General features: G+C 35.7%; 4 protein-coding genes across 6 annotated transcripts; all 4 read right to left on the bottom strand.

Moving 5' to 3' along the window:
* Nucleotides 1-2,115: 2,115 nt before the first annotated feature.
* On the bottom strand, nt 2,116-3,341 carry LOC104783690 (protein AIG2 A-like). Its single transcript, XM_019244291.2, has 5 exons — nt 3,146-3,341; nt 2,986-3,058; nt 2,784-2,876; nt 2,590-2,673; nt 2,116-2,503 (listed from the first exon to the last, which is right to left on the bottom strand). Exons 1-5 carry the CDS (start codon nt 3,268-3,270, stop codon nt 2,369-2,371), a joined length of 510 nt encoding a protein of 169 aa, XP_019099836.1. The 5' UTR covers nt 3,271-3,341; the 3' UTR covers nt 2,116-2,368.
* A 1,196-nt stretch (nt 3,342-4,537) lies between these two features.
* Nucleotides 4,538-5,920, bottom strand: LOC104780129 (protein AIG2 C). The gene is made up of 5 exons (XM_010504594.3): nt 5,569-5,920; nt 5,421-5,493; nt 5,235-5,327; nt 4,993-5,076; nt 4,538-4,878 (listed from the first exon to the last, which is right to left on the bottom strand). Exons 1-5 carry the CDS (start codon nt 5,697-5,699, stop codon nt 4,753-4,755), a joined length of 507 nt encoding a protein of 168 aa, XP_010502896.1. The 5' UTR covers nt 5,700-5,920; the 3' UTR covers nt 4,538-4,752.
* A 531-nt stretch (nt 5,921-6,451) lies between these two features.
* On the bottom strand, nt 6,452-9,628 carry LOC104780130 (amino acid transporter AVT1I). 3 transcript variants are annotated; one of them, XM_087510159.1, is made up of 4 exons: nt 9,454-9,628; nt 8,075-8,177; nt 7,364-7,971; nt 6,452-7,032 (listed from the first exon to the last, which is right to left on the bottom strand). In XM_087510159.1, exons 2-4 carry the CDS (start codon nt 8,163-8,165, stop codon nt 6,514-6,516), a joined length of 1,218 nt encoding a protein of 405 aa, XP_087366285.1. In that variant the 5' UTR covers nt 8,166-8,177; nt 9,454-9,628; the 3' UTR covers nt 6,452-6,513. The 3 variants fall into 3 exon arrangements, with proteins under 3 accessions (XP_087366285.1, XP_087366286.1, XP_010502898.1); XM_087510160.1 differs by lacking the exon at nt 9,454-9,628 and adding an exon at nt 8,275-8,929; XM_010504596.3 differs by lacking the exon at nt 9,454-9,628 and adding an exon at nt 8,596-8,734.
* Nucleotides 9,629-9,982: 354 nt separating this feature from the next.
* On the bottom strand, nt 9,983-12,227 carry LOC104780131 (defective in cullin neddylation protein AAR3). Its single transcript, XM_010504600.3, has 9 exons — nt 11,927-12,227; nt 11,532-11,664; nt 11,363-11,414; nt 11,184-11,259; nt 11,014-11,096; nt 10,821-10,917; nt 10,693-10,738; nt 10,524-10,603; nt 9,983-10,437 (listed from the first exon to the last, which is right to left on the bottom strand). The coding sequence occupies exons 1-9, from the start codon at nt 11,985-11,987 to the stop codon at nt 10,175-10,177; spliced, it is 891 nt and encodes a 296-aa protein (XP_010502902.1). The 5' UTR covers nt 11,988-12,227; the 3' UTR covers nt 9,983-10,174.
* Between the last annotated feature and the right edge of the window lie 5,802 nt (nt 12,228-18,029).

Below are 18,029 nucleotides of genomic sequence, written 5' to 3'. Positions count from 1 at the left end.
CTAATAACTTATAGTATATTATGCAGAGTGCTATTGGTCTATAGTCGGAGACCTGTTGAGTGGTGGTTATCTTTGGGATGAGACTTACATATGTGGTGTTTGCTTTTTCAGGTAGAGTCCCGGTGATGAAGAAGGTTTGGAACTCTGTAGTGATTGCTTCCCCAACTGTGTTCCAGTTAGTTTGGAAGAAACTAGCCGAGAAACCATGGGGGACTGGAGCCTTCTCTGCATGGATTGAGAAACATGCCTGTTGGATCTCCGAAGGAGAAGGCATGGATATAAACTTATCATTCATCTCCTGAGTAACACATGGGGATAGAGCTTCTTTAACAATATTGGCTCTTGGGCCTTCCTGCGAGGTAAAAATGTCTTGGAAGTAGTCAGCAATTGTTTTAACAATATCCTTTTCCTCATAGACCTTGGTCCCATTTGTTGATTTGATAATAGAAATGTTATTGATAGCTCTTCTGGTCTTTGTTACAGCGTGGAAATACCATGTGTTCTTGTCTCCAAGGGTAAGCCAAAGTTGTCTACTCCGTTGACTCCAAAATTCTTCTTCTTGTTTGTAAGCTGTTAGGAGTTTTTGATTAAGATCATCAATGATAAACTGTGGAATCCCATCATCAGTCATGGCTTCTTCAAGTTGTTCCTTTTGGCAGGATCAAAAGATGTGACCAAGGGACGGTGATCTGAACCCTCAAAACGCAGATACTCACTTCTACCAGAAGGATAAGCCATAATCAAATCACTATTCGACATCGCTCTATATAGTCGACATCTGACTAAGTGGGAGTACCGTCTTCCCCTCCAGGAGAGAAAATTATCCGAGTGCTTCAGATCATATAGGTCGCAAGTGGACATGAGAGTGTGGAGGTCAGAGAAGGATCCTTCAGATCTATCAGGGCCTCCCACCTTTTCATTGCTGCAGATGATATCATTGAAGTCACCCGTGATGAACCAAGGGCCGGATCTGCTTAAACCAAATTCTTGGAGGAGGTTCCACACTTGGAGTCGTTTACTTCTCTCTGGATCGACATAGAGGAAAGTAGCAGAGAAAGCTCTGCCTTTTGCTTTAATTCTGCTGTCTATGAAATGTTGATTAGAAGTAAGAATTTCCATATCTATGTTTTATTTCCAGAACAATACGAGACCACCTGCGGCAGGAGAGTGGGGGGGGGAACAAGGTGCTGATGCGGATAATCTAGCCACTGTAAGGTTTTTTGGACACTCTCCGAGGGATTCTTGGTTTCCATTAAGAAGAGAACATGAGGGAAAAACTTTTTCCTGATTTCCTTCAACTGCTGGACTGTTATGGGGTTCCCCAGCCCACAACAGTTCCAGCTCACCATCCTTAAGGTAGAGGGGTTCGCGGTTTATGAAAATCCGCCTTTTTCTTCTTGATTCCACGAACTATGGTAGCTCGTGGAGGGGCAGAAGTTGGGGTGGTGGTGGTGTTGATCTCGGTTGGACTTGATCACCATCGAGAGTTCGGGTTTGATGACCCGAGGAAGCATTTGGGGTTCGGGAGCTCGAGTTGTTGGACCCTTTTGAGGTTCTTTTTTTATTTGGTTGGGGGGAAGGAGCTTTACTTGTGCTTTTTGAATCTGAACTTTTACGCGGGGATCCTTTTGTAAAATTTTGTTTTTGTGATTTTGCATCCGGTAAGTTGCGATTTGACTTACTGGTTTGTTTTTGTAGGGGAGAACGTCCCCGACCTCTTTTACTCGAACTGCCAGTTTCCCTAAGTCGAGGAGGGGATGCGTGTATAGGAAGGTTCGTAATGGATTCCTCCAACTGGAAGTTTGTAACAGGGGTGCCTTGTAGAGTAGAGGATCGAAGATTGGCTTCCATAATGGTGTCAGCTGTGAGTTCCATAAGGTTCTCCGAGTCACTTTGCAGAACTCGCACTTTGCAGAACTCGCACTCTTTGGGCAACACTCTTCGCTCTTTTTACACTAGACTTCAAAAATGTATTAATTGTTGGACACGTGAACGAAGATGCTCAGTTCAATTTGATACTTTATTCCAACGAACAGACCAAATTAGTTCATGACTATTTAAGTAGATGTAATTAATGAGAGAGCCATTGTGATTTATCTGATTACAGTATAACACTAAACACAAAAATGATTTTATTTCAAAAGACATTTAGGAAATGATAATACAACACCATACTTCCATACAACTCAATGTTCACAAACAAATATAAGATACTCATCTTCTTTGTGCTCCCAACTAACAAAGCCTCTTATTGTCTTTTGTAATGAGACCGATATATTCGCAGTAAATGAGACTGGTTGCTACATATCTAGTAGATGCATGGGAAACAAGAATACACATAAGATGAGATAAAAGGCATACAAATTCTTCAAGCCGAAGCCGAAGGATCTGCGTGTACAAACTTCTCAAACTCTTCTCTACTTCTCCCATCCGGATTCTTCTTCCATTCCATGAACTTCTTGGAAGCCTCTATGAATTTCTCCATATGAAGCCGCTTCCATTCCTACCAAACAAACCCACACACATTTCACCAAAACCATTATGCAATAAAACTCATTAAATTTTGATGAAGCAAGTTGTAAAAAGAACCTCAAAATCCCATTCTCCATACATATCAGGATCATCCTTGTTTGCCCATACACATGTTTTCACATCCATCTTCTCACAAGTGTCCTGAATCAAATCAAGAATTAAAAAAAATAAAAACTTATATCTTTAAGCAATCTCAAGATCATCATATAGTAACAGAATTCCAAGGATTATTAAAGTAGCTAGAAACTTACAGTCAAAACAACTTCAACAGTCTTCGTCACATAATCATCTCCTTCAATCATACCTAAATTCTCTAAGTGAGCATCTGTTAATCCAGTTAATATCTACACCAAAACATCAAAACCATTTTTTCAGGTGTTGTGATCTAAAATCCCAATTTCTTGATTCAAAACCCTAACTTCTTGTAAAAGAAGGAGATGAAAAATTAAAAACCTTTCCGTTGACTACACCATTCTCACATGGAGATATGCATGGATGCAAACGACCCTTGAGTCTATACAAGTGAATGCACAAAACCCATAAACCAGATTATAATTTTTTGAAGAAATCGAAGTAAACAAAGGAAGATAAGAATCGGAGAAGGTTGACGTACTAGCCGTGGAGTTGAGCGGAGACGATGATAGGAGTGCATTCAAGGATTAGACCTACGACGGCTGGTTCTTGGAAACTGCCGTAGACAAAGACGTTGTGCGATGGAGATTGATCGGAGCTAGTCATCTTTTATGATTTCACTGTGGGATATTGAGTTTATTTGTTTGAAATAGTGGGAAGATGATAGATGAATGAGTTACTTAGTTAATTAAAATAGTATTTTATAAATCATTCTCTTGAAACTGATTCGACTTGTTCACTAATTTTTGGCCAACCTTACTTGACTTTTCTCTTAATGTTAAAGCCTACCTTCTTAGACTATTTTCTTGGCATCCTCTACAAACAAACTGCTACCATTTTTTCTTACAAATTTACCATTTATCTCTAAAAATTACAAATGAATTCGACAAATTCAAAGATATACAAATTTTCCATTTATCTCTTGAAGTTATTCTATAAAAAAAAACTGTACAGTTTACCTATGTTAAATTCTCAAAACTAGAAAGATAGATTTCAAACTATTCAGACTTGGATTTGATATTTTTTTTGTCAAAATTTTAGAAACTTGACAATGATAACAAAATATATTATAACAGATTACTTTTGCTTTCCGAGATTAACCTATATTTTATAGAATAGATGAATACAAAATTGTAAAAGAAATTTACGACTTAGACTTTTCTTTTTCTAATTTTTTAAAAAATTTGTAGATATTTTTTAATCCCTCAAATATTTTTCAAAAGTGGTCACCAACATGAGCCACCAAGCTGGATGAGTGCATCTATGAAGTAAGTAGGAGGGGCATATGTTTTTGTTGTTGTTGAAACTATTAGATGGGTTGGTTTATATCTCTGTAAGCTATTTAGTGGAGTGCTCCATGCCCATTTGCTTATATTTCCTCTTCCGTTTCTACAATTTTTCTTGCATGTTCTTTTCTCCTTTACAAAAGATTGGTTACATTTTCTTTTAATTTCATTTGTGGAATACTGAAAATTCTATCTTTTTTTCTTTCTGATTTATTGTATACATAATTTCAATCATATTTTTCTACAATAGATTTTTAACATATACATCCTCATAATAGAAAAAGACCCCGTAAATTAAAATCCTTGTTTTTTTCGTTTCTTCTAAATTTTTAAGATATTAAAGTTTTGTTATATTGTTATATATATATATATATGTTAAGTTATACTATGTTTAACCAATGACAATTTGGCCGAGTGGTCTAAGGCGCCAGATTTAGGCTCTGGTCCGAAAGGGCGTGACCAACTAGTACTAGTCCGAAATCCCACAGTTGTCAAACATTTTATCAATTACTTTTTTTTTTAACTTAACATTAAAACCAAAAAGAAAAAGAAACTGTTAAACATATATTGTATTGACCAACTAGTACTAGTCGAATTCAAGATTCTCAAATTTCAGAAACCAGAACGTACCACCAACAAGAGATTCATACAAAAATCACATAGAAGGACTCAGTTTCAAGTACCAAAAACACACAAACACATTATTTCAAAAACACTCATAACACTTATTCACTCTTCTCCTTCCAAGAGTAGTAGATAAAATAACAAATGATGTTCTCAGCTCATCAAACAAACAATCAAATCAATCCTGAGACAACACCAATGGCCCTATAGCTTCATCTCTACTCTTCCCATTTGGATTCTTGTTCCATTCCAACACTCTCTTAAACGTCTCCACGAACTTCTCCGCGTGAACCACTCTCCATTCCTAACAAAACACAACACACAACCATCCCAACATCAACAACCATCAACAAAACAACTACGATTCCAATATGATTTAGCCACTAATATAGATTGACTCGATTACGAATTAACAAACCTCGTAATCCCATTCTCCATACATTCTAGGATCATCTTTATTAACCCAAACATAAGTTTCAACCTTCATCTTCTCACCATTGTCCTGCAAAATCACAAATCACATAATTGCATCTCACATTGTAATCAAAAACAAAACAAAAAGATCTAAAACCAAAACACACTCCTGCAAAATCACATAATTGCATCTCACATTGTAATAAAAAACAAAACAAAAGATCTAAAACCAAAACACACACTTACCACTCTAACAACTTCAACAGTAACTCTCTCATAATCAACACCTTCAATCACATCGAAATTGTTTAACTCAGCATCAGATACTCCAGTTATCACCTTCACCACAACATACCCAATTTGACTCTAAGAACAAATCCATAGATCAAAATCAGAAACAAACAAATATAAAAAGAAAAATAAAAATCAAACCTTTCCGTTGACTTTTCCAGATTCAAAAGGTACAATACAAGGATATGGAAGACCCTTGAGTTTATACCTATGACTGTTACAAATATACAAACCCAGAAATTAAAAACCATCACAGAGAGAGAGAGAGAGGAAGAGAGGGAGAGCGTACTAGCCATGGAGAACGGCGGGGACAGTATCGGCGGTGCGATCAAGGATCACGGCGGCGACGGCGGGTTCTAGAATGCTACCGTAGACGAAGACGTTGTGAGATGATGATGGTGGTGGATCAGAGCTACTCATCTTCTTCCTCTTGATTTTGATGATTACCTGAGAAATTGGATTCCTATTTTTAAACTTTAGTGATCAATGAGTCACTCTTCCCTTTTCACCCACTTTATATTTTTATATTTTGTTCAAAAATTATTCAGTTCATTTTTTTTTTATATTTTATATATATATATATATTTATTTTTGATCACCCACTTTATTCGAATTAAACATTTTAAAACCATTTCATTTGCACAGTACTATTAGTTGGGTTTAGGCATGCTTCGGTTAATACTTAATTTGGATCAAACTGTTCACTTGAATTGGTTAATATCGGTTTTTACAAAATTGTCCAAATAAATATTTGGTTTGGTTCGGTTTGATTCTCGAATATTTTCGTTCGGTTACGTATGTTCTATGATCCTTAAACGAATATTTTGTTTGACTGGATTATCGGTTTGGTTTGGTTTAGTTATCGATTTAGAAAATTTTCAATGTATTTTGGTTTGAAAATAAATCATACTGATCGAATCAGCTATAAGAACCAACCCCAAACCAAAATGACAAACTTTGAAAATTTAGGTTCGGCTAATAGTGGCGTAGCGTGCCTAGTCTCTTTAAACTTTGAAGCATCACATAATAATAATATGAGATAAAAATGGGACATGTCGAACTATTTAACTTAATCAGTATCTACACAAACTATGCTAACCAATCTGATCACTAACGCATTTGTTCTCCTTGATTCACTTAGCAAAAGCTCAATCTTGTATCCCAAGTTTAGCTAGGGGAATGCAAATTTACCATTTATCTCAGAATACTAACAATCATACTGTATATAGTTTTATTATACACTTCCAATTATTTCTCTGATAGCGATGTAAGTACCTAAAACTCCAACGAAAACACTCAACACCACCATTCCAAACAACATTATAGTCTCAAACCCAATCTTCTTGTAATTTCCAGAGATCTTCAAGTAACACAAACAAGGCAGAAGTATGGAAACCGTAACGCTTAGTAATGCTCCAACCAGCGACATCATGTAACCGAAAAAGGGAAGTGTCTCGGCGATGAAGACGCTACTTATTATGAAAAACGTGCTTATCAAGAGATGCAAGTATGTCTTTTTGGCGTAATGTGAAGGGAACCAATCTTTTATGGTGTTCACCGTTGGTGTGATCATCAATGCGTATTTGGCTACAGGATTTACTAAGGTTGTGTATATAGCCACCTTCGAACTCGTCTTATGAACTGGAAGATTCAGTGTTATTTGTGATAATGTTTGTGATCCATACATTAAGTAGCCCAATACCGCCATTGAGGTGTATCCTATGGTGCATAATATAAAACATACAAGTAGGACCTGCAGGCCAAAAAAAAATATATATAGTGAAATTAAAGGAGCATGCCCAAATTTTATTCAAACAAACTAGATTAGCTAAATCAAGGGATGTAATTAAAACTTAATATTTAATTGCTATTAAAGATGAAGAAAGATACATTTAAATATACTAAGATATTTACTTATTTTTTTATTTACTTATAAATTTTTATCCAAACCGAATCAAATCTAGACGGGAAATAACAATTGTGTAGGCCTATATAAAACCATAGCAAAATGTAGATGATATTATGTAAGCGGTCATGGATTTGTTGGTTAATGATAGTGGTTGGTTAGTGTAGAAATGACTTACATTTTTGAACTGATGTTTGCTTTTCATAGAAGAATACAAAGTGGGCAAAACTGGATGCGCACCATAGCAAAAAGCATATAAGCTCAAAGCTGTAGGGATCCCACTCCAATTAATCAACTTTCCCTTTTGATGAAACCCAATTCCATCAAATGCTCCAACCCACGATATTGATCCAAGAGTCACAGTCGTAGCTAAAACCCCACTCATAGAAACATAAGACAAGACGCTTAGATTATCCCACCATAGAGTTGGCATGATAACGAGTGCGACAGTGGCCATGAACGCTTGTTTGCCATTCAATCTCAATCCGATCATTTCTATGTTAAATCCGGGGAAAAGATTGTGAAGATTGTCTCCCTCGAGGATCAAGAAACCTGTGGTGACTAGATAGAGTTCTAGGTGCATGAAGAGTGACACAATGATTCTCCCTGGTCTACCAAATGCGCGTTCTCCAATGTCGTGGTATGTTTTGATGTTGCGGTCCGCGTTCATACATTTTGTAATGAGTAAGGATGTGTAGAAGGCGGTTGCGGCTAGGAGTAACAGAAGTGAAAGACTCAACCATCCTCCACGAGCAAGTGAATATGGTACCGATAATATTCCAATTCCTAACGCCATTGAATATCATAATAAGTGATATCAACTAATTATTATGTCAGAGAGACAACTAAACAAAATAAGTGTGAATTGAACCAAATATGAATAATTCACCTGAAAGAGCATTGAGTGCGTTGAAACATGTCTTAAAGAAAGAGGAAGTTCCGACGTTGTCACGTTGTCTTTCGCCGTTATCTTCTTCCATTGGTAATGAAGTCTACTAAGAAAAAATGAAGAACTATGATCATCAAAGTAATTATGTTTTTGTTTCTAACTACTTAAGAGAAAAATTATTGAAAATAATAATAATTTACATCTTTATGGAGGGAAAAAAAGAGTAGAGATTGCGGGAAAGAAGAGAAGAAAGAAATACAATATGGTTGAGTAATTTAAAGCGAAAGCAAGAGAAGCGTGGTTTATTGATCATTTGATTGTGACTTCTGATACACAATAATAATATTGCTCACTTTGCTTAGTTTATTACTTCTCAAAAACCATGGAACAAAACTCTAAATTGTTTACCTAAAGAAAATAAAATTTGGTTATAGTCTCAAAATTTAAAGGTTTGGTTACACATAGAAAAGACATAATATTTTGACATCTCCAAGATAAGCTCTAGAAAAACTAAAATCTACCTTGAAATTTGTTAGAATTATGAACCAAATTCAGAACCCAAAACCTTTTACTAAGATGGTAAAAAAGCAAAATAGAGCTAAAGTCCCTGAGAAAAAATATATTCTCTTTCCTAAGATAAATCCCTAAACTCTAGGATGAAGTTCACAAACAAGGTTCAACACTATTTATAAGCAAAAATAATCCAAATAATAATAATAAAAAAACAGTGGAAACTCTAATGGACTAAGACCATAAAAAATAAAACAAACTTGAATTCTCTTGAGGAATTGGTGGTGAGAACTATTTGAGTATTGAGATCATGAAAGAGGAATGAGTGGAATCACACACATTTGCAAGTAAGAGGAAACTTTTCGGTGTTTAGTTTTTTAAGTGATGATGAAAAAATGTCCTATACGATAGGGATTCAATGCCAACTAATTAGATTTTTAGCTTTTTCCATCTTTTGTTAAATAAAACACAAAGATAATCGTCTGAAAATTATATCAAAATCAAGAAAGAATTCATATAATTTAAACCATCAACGCTTAATTTAAAATCAAAATCATACACCTTAAACCTATATTGTAGACTCTAACCTCAGCCTAAACTTTTAACCCTATAACATTAACTTTATTTCCTGGATTTGGAAAAGACTCAGCCTATCATCATATATAGACTGCCTACGTTAGTAATTTATATATTTTCTTTAAGATTTGTATTTTTTTTTCCCTAATCATCCCAATTCAATTGCTACCGCAAAAACTATGAGTTAAAATATATTAAAAAAGAAATCCAAAATTAGAGGACTAGGCATGGACAAAAACTTCAATAGCTTTTGTGGTGTAACAAAGAAATATTGAGAATAAAAGAGATCGAACCGGAGAAAATTAAGGAGAGCCGACGAGCTTGATGAACCGTCAGAAATCACACGAACTTGCACTAATCTGTTTAGTTGATCAAGTCACAAATCAGTCATCAAAGGAAATTGGTGATTAAAAGAGTGTTTTTGGTTTAGTGAAAAAAAAAAGTCACCTAGAATTTTGGTGGATATTTAAGAGTTTGTTATTGGGAATATGCATAATATTTGGGATTTTGGTAGAATTGTTTTTACATAAATAAATATATTTACTTCTTCTATAAATGAAAGCGTTTTTTTTTAAGAAGTTTGACCAAAGAATAAATAAAAAAGGATCTTTTAGAATATATGTTACGCAATTAAATAGTAGCATGAAATAGAGCACTAGACGAAGTGATATCCTTGTCAATATATCTACATAATAATAAAGTTTTTTTTTGTGTGCATCCAAAATCATAAAGATTGACTTGCCGTTACGAAATGAATTCATGTGTTTCTTTAGTGCCTTTGGGTTTCTAGTAAATGAGATGGACAAAGAAATAAGAAAAGAGTAGAATGGAAATAGATCAAATTATGAAATGGACTGAGAGACAAATATATTGTATAGCTTACAACAACAAAGAAGAACTCAAAACTATCATTTAAAGAAGTGAGGTTTTTAGGCTTGAAAAAATGAGACAACAGCTTGAGAGACCTCTTGTGGTTTTGTATATAAATCTATAATTTATGTGCGTTTAAGTGTGTCATGGCTTATCTCCAGTCGATAAAAGGCTCGCAAAACCTTGTGAGAGACTTCGCTCGATTGAACATGGAGACTTGGATGAACATCTTGGACTGTTGTTGGTTTTCATTCGTTTCAGGTTTGACGAAAAAGAAGAGTTTCGGGTTTCTGATATGTCTTCTTCATCTTCATCTTCTTCGTCATTGTTATTAGATATTTTTCTCTTTAAACCTGGAATGTTTCTTAAACCCGTGTAGGGGACACGGTAATCTTTGTGAGACTCATCTAAAAACAAGAAGAGAAGAATATAATAAGACTATGTCACTATGTCAAAAAACTTTACAATATCAGATTATAGAAACCACACATACCTTCTTGATAGAGGCATGATTCAAAGTCTGTGTCACCACATTTGCAGAACAAGCTAGCGTCCTTATTCGGTCCTAAAATGCTGCGAACCAACAACAACAGGATTGAGTCTCATTGTTTAAAGTTTAGAGTAAAAAGGTGTTCAGGACAATAGCTTTTTTTTGTTCGAACCTGTACATATGCTCGACAAAGTCATCTATTAAGACAGGCCACGCACCTGAGTGAAACAAATACAATAAGATGAATCAAACACAAACAAATAATTACACACATGTTGTAAGAATTCTAACAATTTGTACCTTCAGAGTCATATCCTTCTAGATTCTCATGTACACAACGACTAAACGCCAAGACTTGTTGCCATGTATCTTCTGAAATATTGTGCCGTTGATTTTTCTACAAGTTACAATCATCATCTTCTTGTCAGATATACAAACACAAAGAGCCATTTGGTGAAAACACTTAAAGTCAACCAACAAATTTAAAAAGTACCTCGATAAAGTCACACCAGCGGTTAAGTAACCTAAATCTCCCAGCCAAAACAAGTTTCCATGCGGTGGTAGCTCTACTTATAGCTGGAACGACATTAAAACAAGTTTAAGTATCATCTCCGTTGGCTATTGCACCCAAAGCAATGATTTGAAACAGACGAAAGCTCTTACTTATATTCTTTTGACCATTCTCGCGGCACATAAAGAAAACAAAATCATAAAAGCAGGTAAACTCGTTAAAGTCCACCTACAAAGAAGACATATGAAAAAAGTTAAGATTCACAATCCAGCTGATCAACAAAACGAAAAAAGCCGAAAATTAAAGAAACAGAGAGCCAAAAACAACTTGCCATTAAGTCTAGCCGTGACATCAACTTGAACAACTCATCAAAAATGGAGTTTCTGCCGAAGAAGAATGCAACGGTAAACAAGCAAGCGAACACGAATTAGCTCAAAAAAGCACTAATCTTTTGCTTAACCCTGAAGATATTGAATTGTATACCCTCACAGCCACCATACCTTGCTTGAAACTTATTCTCTACTAGATATAACAGCTGAGTTAACGCTTCTCTAGATGAGTTAGTAGTTCTCTGTGAATCCTCGCCATCTTCTGGTTTATTATAATCACAAAACTGTTGACCTGATCTAACGTCTGATCAAATCCCACCAAGAATTAAAAACCCACAATAAGTAACAAACTTTATCTTGATATAAAAACCCTAGCTAAGTACCAAACCATAGATACAACTCAAAAAGATTCAATTTTTATCCAATAGTAACGTAAGATAACTCAAACAACACTATGTTAAAAGATCAATCCTTCATATGATGAATCAAAGAATTAACAAAACCCCAAATCCATAGATTAAAATTAACAACAGATCAAAGAAGAAGAATAAAGTTAAAAACTTTACCACAAAATCTGCGATAAATCTCGAAAATATCAAATCGACCCGAAACAGGGGAAGAATCCATGAGTTTGGTCTCAAGCTCGAGCGAAATAATAGATCAGGAAACGTATAAACAAACCCAGACCAAGAAATCGAAGTTGGCAAATCCCAAAAGCAGCAAAGTGTTCATAAAAATTATGGAAAAATGTTATTTTTTGTTTATTTTCTGAATTAGCCGATAGAATAGAGAGGCTCTCTCCATGAGATTTGTGCATGTTTTCTTAACAAACACTTTGTTTAGAGACCCAAAACTCAAGGCCCATTTACCAATCAAAATCCATATATATATATTTTACAAGTCAATTTCATATTTTAGAGCTGAGATAAAGTAACCGAACCGAGATTTTGGTTCTTCAGTTCGGTTTGAGTTATTAGTCATTAATCGATTAGCAAATCAGTGAAATTTTTAGTTCGATAAATTGAGAACTTTGGTTAGTTTGGTTCGGTTCTCAATTAACCAAAATTATTATTTTTTGCTTTGTTTGAATAAACAGATTGAACCACAATTAGACCGGTTTTACACACAAAATTAAACTAGTTTTTTGTTAATAACTAAATGTCTAAATCGAACCAAATTACCCAATTTTAACCAAAATAATCAAAATTATTCCAAAATAATCGTAAATTGTTCACGTTTGAGCCAGTCGGACCTCTTTTTCCTTTACAGACGAATCCTAGCTTCTTCTTTACATATACAATCATTTGCTTATATTTACAGCGCACTCATCAGTTATCACAGTTTCTTCAATCGAAAATTACACGAGTCGCTTAGTTTTTCACGTCATCCCTTGCGGATAGAGTGTTAGGCGACAAAACATGTTCACCTTCTTACACTCCACCTTTTCAACATCTGAATTGTTTTACCATCATTCTGAATTTCTGATACCAAGTAAGAATCATAAGCTTATGTAATCTCTTTGATTACCTCTTTACAAAGATTATTCAAGAACCTTAACTTAATTCCCTAAACCTATAATGTATCACAAAGTAAAAGGTCTAACAAGTAACAAGCCAATAGATAATATTATAGCTGATTTATGTTTTTATTATACTCTAACTGATCATGCATTCGCGGGGAAAGCACAAAAAATATATCCAAACCGTGTTTGTAATAATTTTATATCGAGAAATCACAAAAAAACATTCGACTATGAAATAAATATTCCTACGCATTAAAATCTGACATTATTGAAGAAAAAAATAAAACTTTTACCGCCCCCACCCCCACCCCCCAAAAAAAAGAAAAGAATTTTACGTAATCGAATATGTATGTTCCGCACTTATGCAAAATTTTGTCACTTATTGTTACATTCATGGTTCAAAGTTCTTGTAACAAAAATAATGTTGGGTATATCATTATCGACTCTTCGCATCTATGATCCTTTTTCCTAAGTAATTAATAAACGGTTATGTAAAATCAAATTCCAAACGAAATTTGTCAATCTTGGTCTGATTGTAGAATAAGCAATCAAGATTGAATGTTCGATTATATGTAGAATGTAGAATGTTTTGAGGGCCTCGACCAACTAAAGCTGTGGAATACGTAAAAGAGGATTCAAATAGTTAATTAGAATTCACAGTTAATTAAACAGTTAATTGGAATACGTAAAAGAGGATTCAAATAGTTAATTAGATCGAATACGTAAAGGAGGATTCAAATAGTTAATTAGGATGTAAAACTATTATTAAACCACCTCGTGCATAAGCATGAATTGATAATGTTACGTACCTAAAATGCCATGTTGGTGCATGTTACACCCAGATTGATGTATATATATATATGATAAAAAGAAATGGTATTCCATGCATCAAAACCAAGTTTTGTTTGTTGCCATAATTCTAAGTAACTCCTTCTTTCTTAATTTTAGAGAAACAAAAAAAAGTTTTAAATGTGGTTATTTTGTATTTTCAATGCAAATTTTAACATTTTTTCTTCTAATTATACCATATTTATTAGAATTAAAAATAAATAAATTAGTTAGTTTTGGAAAATTATTATTATTATTGAAAAGCTTTAAAGTTTAAAATAAGAGTTTAACCTCATACATCTAATTTTATGGTAATGAACTCGCAATATTATTCTTATTATTAGTGAAAACAATCGAAAAAACAGTCGAAATAATGAAAAACATTTCTCAGGATCAAGTTCCAAAAGGGAGACAAGACGAGAACATTATTAGAGATTATTTAACCTGTAAGGCTGTAACAACTCTTTACCTACAGTTTCCTCTCTTTTTAGTGCAACAGAAGTTCCTCCCTCTCTCTAGCTTCCATGCTTATCATCAGTTTCAGACTTTGTCTTTATTTCAGCAAAGAAAGAATAAACAACGAAAGTGAAATCAATTGATAAAAAACGGAAATTATTATTATTATTCATTCATTCACCAAATCAAATATGGAAATGAACAGAATCGAGAATTCTCTGTGTTATTCTTGAGCTCATGGCCAACAATTATATACAGTCTTCTAGCTTGGAGGATACGTACACAATCAATCAATATTAACTACAGAAGATACATAAATATACGCAGAGAAATATGCAGAAGCGTATAAGGAAGATGGAGATGATTGACGAGAGATTGACAGAGACTTGATAACAATGAAGCATACGTACGGTGGGCTACCGTGGAGTCCAGTGGGCTTAATATCGCAATACCCTCCCTCAAACTGGAGCATGGAGATTTAAAATGCCCAGTTTGACACGAAAATCTTCAAATGATTGTTCACCAAGTGGTTTTGTAAAGATGTCGGCTAACTGAGCACTACTATCAACATGAACTGGTGCAAGAATACCTTTTTGTATTTTTTCGCGGATAAATTGACAATCATTTTCGATGTGCTTCGTACGTTCATGGAAGACCGGGTTTGTTGCGATGTAAATTGCAGATTTGCTATCACAACAAAGACGCATTGGTTGATCATGATTGACGCCGAGATCATGAAGAACACGTTTCAGCCACAAAAGTTCTTTGGTGATGTATGCCATGGCCCGATATTCTGCCTCGGTGGAAGACATACTCACTGTGTCCTGCTTTTTGGCTTTCCATGAGACAGGGGAATCGCCAACCTGAACAAAATACCCAGACACTGAACGTCTTGAGTTCCGACAACCTGACCAATCCGAATCACACCAGCCTGTGATCTGGAAATTCTTCTGTGCTCGTAAAAAAATACCTTGGCCAGCAGTCCCTTTCAAGTAGCATAAAACCCGTAATGCTGCCTGCCAATGGTCCTCTCTTGGATTCTTCATAAATTGTGCCAGATGATGTACACAATAAGCCAAATCGGGTCTTGTTGATCCCAAATAAATCAGTTTCCCAATCAGACGTCGATACGGTTCAGGATCCGGGAGCAAAGGAGAACTAGAGATAGACAAGTTGGTGTTTTGCTCTAACGGAAATGTGGCAGGTTTACAGCCCAACAGACCTGCTTCTTTGACAACCTCCAAAGCATATTTCCTCTGACTTAAGTAAAATCCCTTGGAACTTCTAGCGACCTCAATTCCCAAAAAATATTTCAGAGCACCAAGGTCCTTCATCTTGAAACAAGAAGCCAAATATTCTTTGAAGATATGGAGAGCTTTATCTGAATTGCTAGAAATAATCATATCATCAACATAGATCAAAATATGTATCTGCACCCCACCTTTGCCAAATGTAAACAGTGAATAATCAGAGAGTGATTGTTGAAACCCATAAGCACACAAAGCCGTTGTTAACTTTTCAAACCAACACCGAGGTGCTTGCTTCAGCCCATATAGAGACTTGCGCAATCTACAAACTTTCTTCTCATCATTTGTAAAATAACCAGGTGGTGGCTTCATGTAAACTTCTTCATTTAGATCCCCATGGAGAAATGCATTATGCACATCCATTTGATGCACATGCCAATTGTTTCCTGCAGCAACTTCTAAGAACATACGCACAGTCTGCATTCTTGCAACAGGAGCAAACGTTTCCTTATAATCTAAACCTTCGATTTGTTTGTTGCCGAGAGCTACAAGACGTGCCTTATAACGCTCAACAGACCCATCCGAATTGTGCTTGATCTTGTAAACCCATTTTGATCCAATGGCTGTTTTTCCTGGTGGCAAATCCTCAATCGTCCATGTGTTGTTATCCTCAAGAGCTTCAATCTCTGAGCCCATAGCTGTTTTCCACACTTTAGTTCTAATAGCTTGAGTATAACCACGTGGTTCAACAGCCTCTGTGATAGCAACTAAATAAGCCCAATGCGTAGCAGAGAACCGAGTACAACCGACATAGTTCTCAATCGGATACAAAGATTTCTTGTTGCCAATTCCCAACAATTGAGTTTGAGCTGTATTAGAAACATGATAATATTTGAGAATTACCGATTGTGTACGTGGTCGTGTTCCTCGTCGAAGCGGAATCACCGGAGCAGGTTCTTCAACCACAACAGCGGGTGTCGGAGATGATGGCGGAGTGACCACCGAAGTTGCATCCCGGCTAGGCGAATTTTGTGGTGTATCAGAAGACGTGGAGGACCACCGGAGTTGCATCGAAGAAGAAGAAATTTCAGCTGGTGGGCTGCTAGGCACGTGGTTGGTCTCTAATGGGCTTGCAGAATTTATTTGGCCCATTAAGGGTGCAACCAAATTAGGCCGAATTTCTTCATCTAAAAAATGGCTTGTAGAAATAGGAGCCCACAATCCTTCTTTGTCTTCCTCGACATCTTTTCCAGAGATGTTAACTTCAGCAGTTGCAAACGGAAACACTTCTTCACAAAAAATCACATCTCTCGACACAAAAAATTCCTCTTTCTCAAGATCATACAATCTCCAGGCCTTCTTCCCATATGGATACCCAACAAATATACATCTTCGTGCTCTTGAAGCAAATTTATCGCCTTTGTGTCCTTGATTATGAGCATAACAAAGACACCCAAAGACCTTTAAATGTTCATAATCAGGTGCTTTGTCGTAGAGCTTTTCATATGGTGTCAAACCGTTTAACACAGAACTCGAAGTTTGATTAATTAAATATCCAGCTGTTAGAATGCATTCTCCCCAAAAATCGATTGGTAAATTCAATTGAAAACGCAACGCTCTAGCAACATTCAAAATATGCCGATGTTTTCTTTCAACTCTTCCGTTTTGTTGTGGTGTTCCCACACACGAAGTTTCATGAACAATTCCATTTGTTCGAAAATAACCACTCCTACTCAAGAATTCTGTGCCATTGTCGCTTCTAACACATTTCACTTGCTTTTGAAACTGTCTTTCTACTAGAGAAATCAAATTTTTCAGATTTGTTGCTGTTTCTGTCTTGTCGTTTTGAAGATAAATCCAGATGGTTCTTAAAAAATCATCTACAACCGTAAGAAAATATCGAGCACCAGAAGAAGACGGAGTTCTATATGGACCCCAAAGATCGACATGTATTAGCTCAAAAATGGACAAAGTTTTATTATCGCTGGTTGGAAAACAAGCTCTTGTTTGTTTAGCGCGGAGACATACATCACACGCCTTATTGGAAATTTCAGAATCAACAGAAACAAAAACATTTGGAAGTGAACCAACTACTCTTGCAGATGGGTGACCCATCCTATTATGCCACAACTCATAGTCTTTTGCATCTCGAGTTGCCACCGATGCTACCAGCTCCATTCTGCAAAAGCGGAAAGTTCCACAATATCTCTTACCCGCACCAATCATCGTCCTCGAAGCGCGGTCCTAGATAACAAGAAATTGATCAGCCAACTGCACTACACACTGATTCTCATCCATTAGCTGACCCACAGATATAAGATCAGATTGTAACTCTTCAACGTAAAACACTGATTTCAAAAGCAGATTAGACCCCAACACAACAGAACCTTCAGTAACAGACACTCTTTCTCTACCGTCTGCCAAGATTATCAAAACTGGTTCCATATTTCTCACGTTGGTGAGTAAATCAAAACTCCCTGTCATATGGTGCGACGCACCTGTATCTAATATCCAGGAAGGAGAAGAAGACTTACCAGAGAGTTTCTCATTGCTAGTGCTTGCTCCCCCGTTTGTATTATTCAAGAGCTTAACAAGATTACGCCATTGACTGTCATT

The sequence above is a fragment of the Camelina sativa genome, chromosome 4 (genome assembly GCF_030686135.1).
Source record: "Camelina sativa cultivar CO46 ecotype springtype chromosome 4, ASM3068613v1".
Classification (NCBI taxonomy): domain Eukaryota; kingdom Viridiplantae; phylum Streptophyta; class Magnoliopsida; order Brassicales; family Brassicaceae; genus Camelina; species Camelina sativa.
This window is presented reverse-complemented; position numbering and strand designations above follow the sequence as displayed.

What these genes read in the sequence shown, in the direction of transcription:
- LOC104783690 (XM_019244291.2), bottom strand. Translation starts at nt 3,270, where the DNA reads ATGACTAGCTCCGATCAATCTCCATCGCACAACGTCTTTGTCTACGGC. An exon ending in CTGTTGAAGTTGTTTTGACT is followed by an intron (nt 2,674 to 2,783) that starts GTAAGTTTCTAG and finishes GATTTGATTCAG; the next exon opens with GACACTTGTGAGAAGATGGA. An exon ending in ATGGAGAATGGGATTTTGAG is followed by an intron (nt 2,504 to 2,589) that starts GTTCTTTTTACA and finishes TTTGTTTGGTAG; the next exon opens with GAATGGAAGCGGCTTCATAT.
- LOC104780129 (XM_010504594.3), bottom strand. Translation starts at nt 5,699, where the DNA reads ATGAGTAGCTCTGATCCACCACCATCATCATCTCACAACGTCTTCGTC. An exon ending in CCCGCCGTTCTCCATGGCTA is followed by an intron (nt 5,494 to 5,568) that starts GTACGCTCTCCC and finishes TATTTGTAACAG; the next exon opens with TCATAGGTATAAACTCAAGG. An exon ending in CTGGAAAAGTCAACGGAAAG is followed by an intron (nt 5,328 to 5,420) that starts GTTTGATTTTTA and finishes GTTGTGGTGAAG; the next exon opens with GTGATAACTGGAGTATCTGA.
- LOC104780130 (XM_087510159.1), bottom strand. Translation starts at nt 8,165, where the DNA reads ATGGAAGAAGATAACGGCGAAAGACAACGTGACAACGTCGGAACTTCC. An exon ending in CGCACTCAATGCTCTTTCAG is followed by an intron (nt 7,972 to 8,074) that starts GTGAATTATTCA and finishes CAATGGCGTTAG; the next exon opens with GAATTGGAATATTATCGGTA. An exon ending in GCAAACATCAGTTCAAAAAT is followed by an intron (nt 7,033 to 7,363) that starts GTAAGTCATTTC and finishes TTTGGCCTGCAG; the next exon opens with GTCCTACTTGTATGTTTTAT.
- LOC104780131 (XM_010504600.3), bottom strand. Translation starts at nt 11,987, where the DNA reads ATGGATTCTTCCCCTGTTTCGGGTCGATTTGATATTTTCGAGATTTAT. An exon ending in AGAAGGATATGACTCTGAAG is followed by an intron (nt 10,739 to 10,820) that starts GTACAAATTGTT and finishes TGTTTCACTCAG; the next exon opens with GTGCGTGGCCTGTCTTAATA. An exon ending in ATCATGCCTCTATCAAGAAG is followed by an intron (nt 10,438 to 10,523) that starts GTATGTGTGGTT and finishes TCTTGTTTTTAG; the next exon opens with ATGAGTCTCACAAAGATTAC.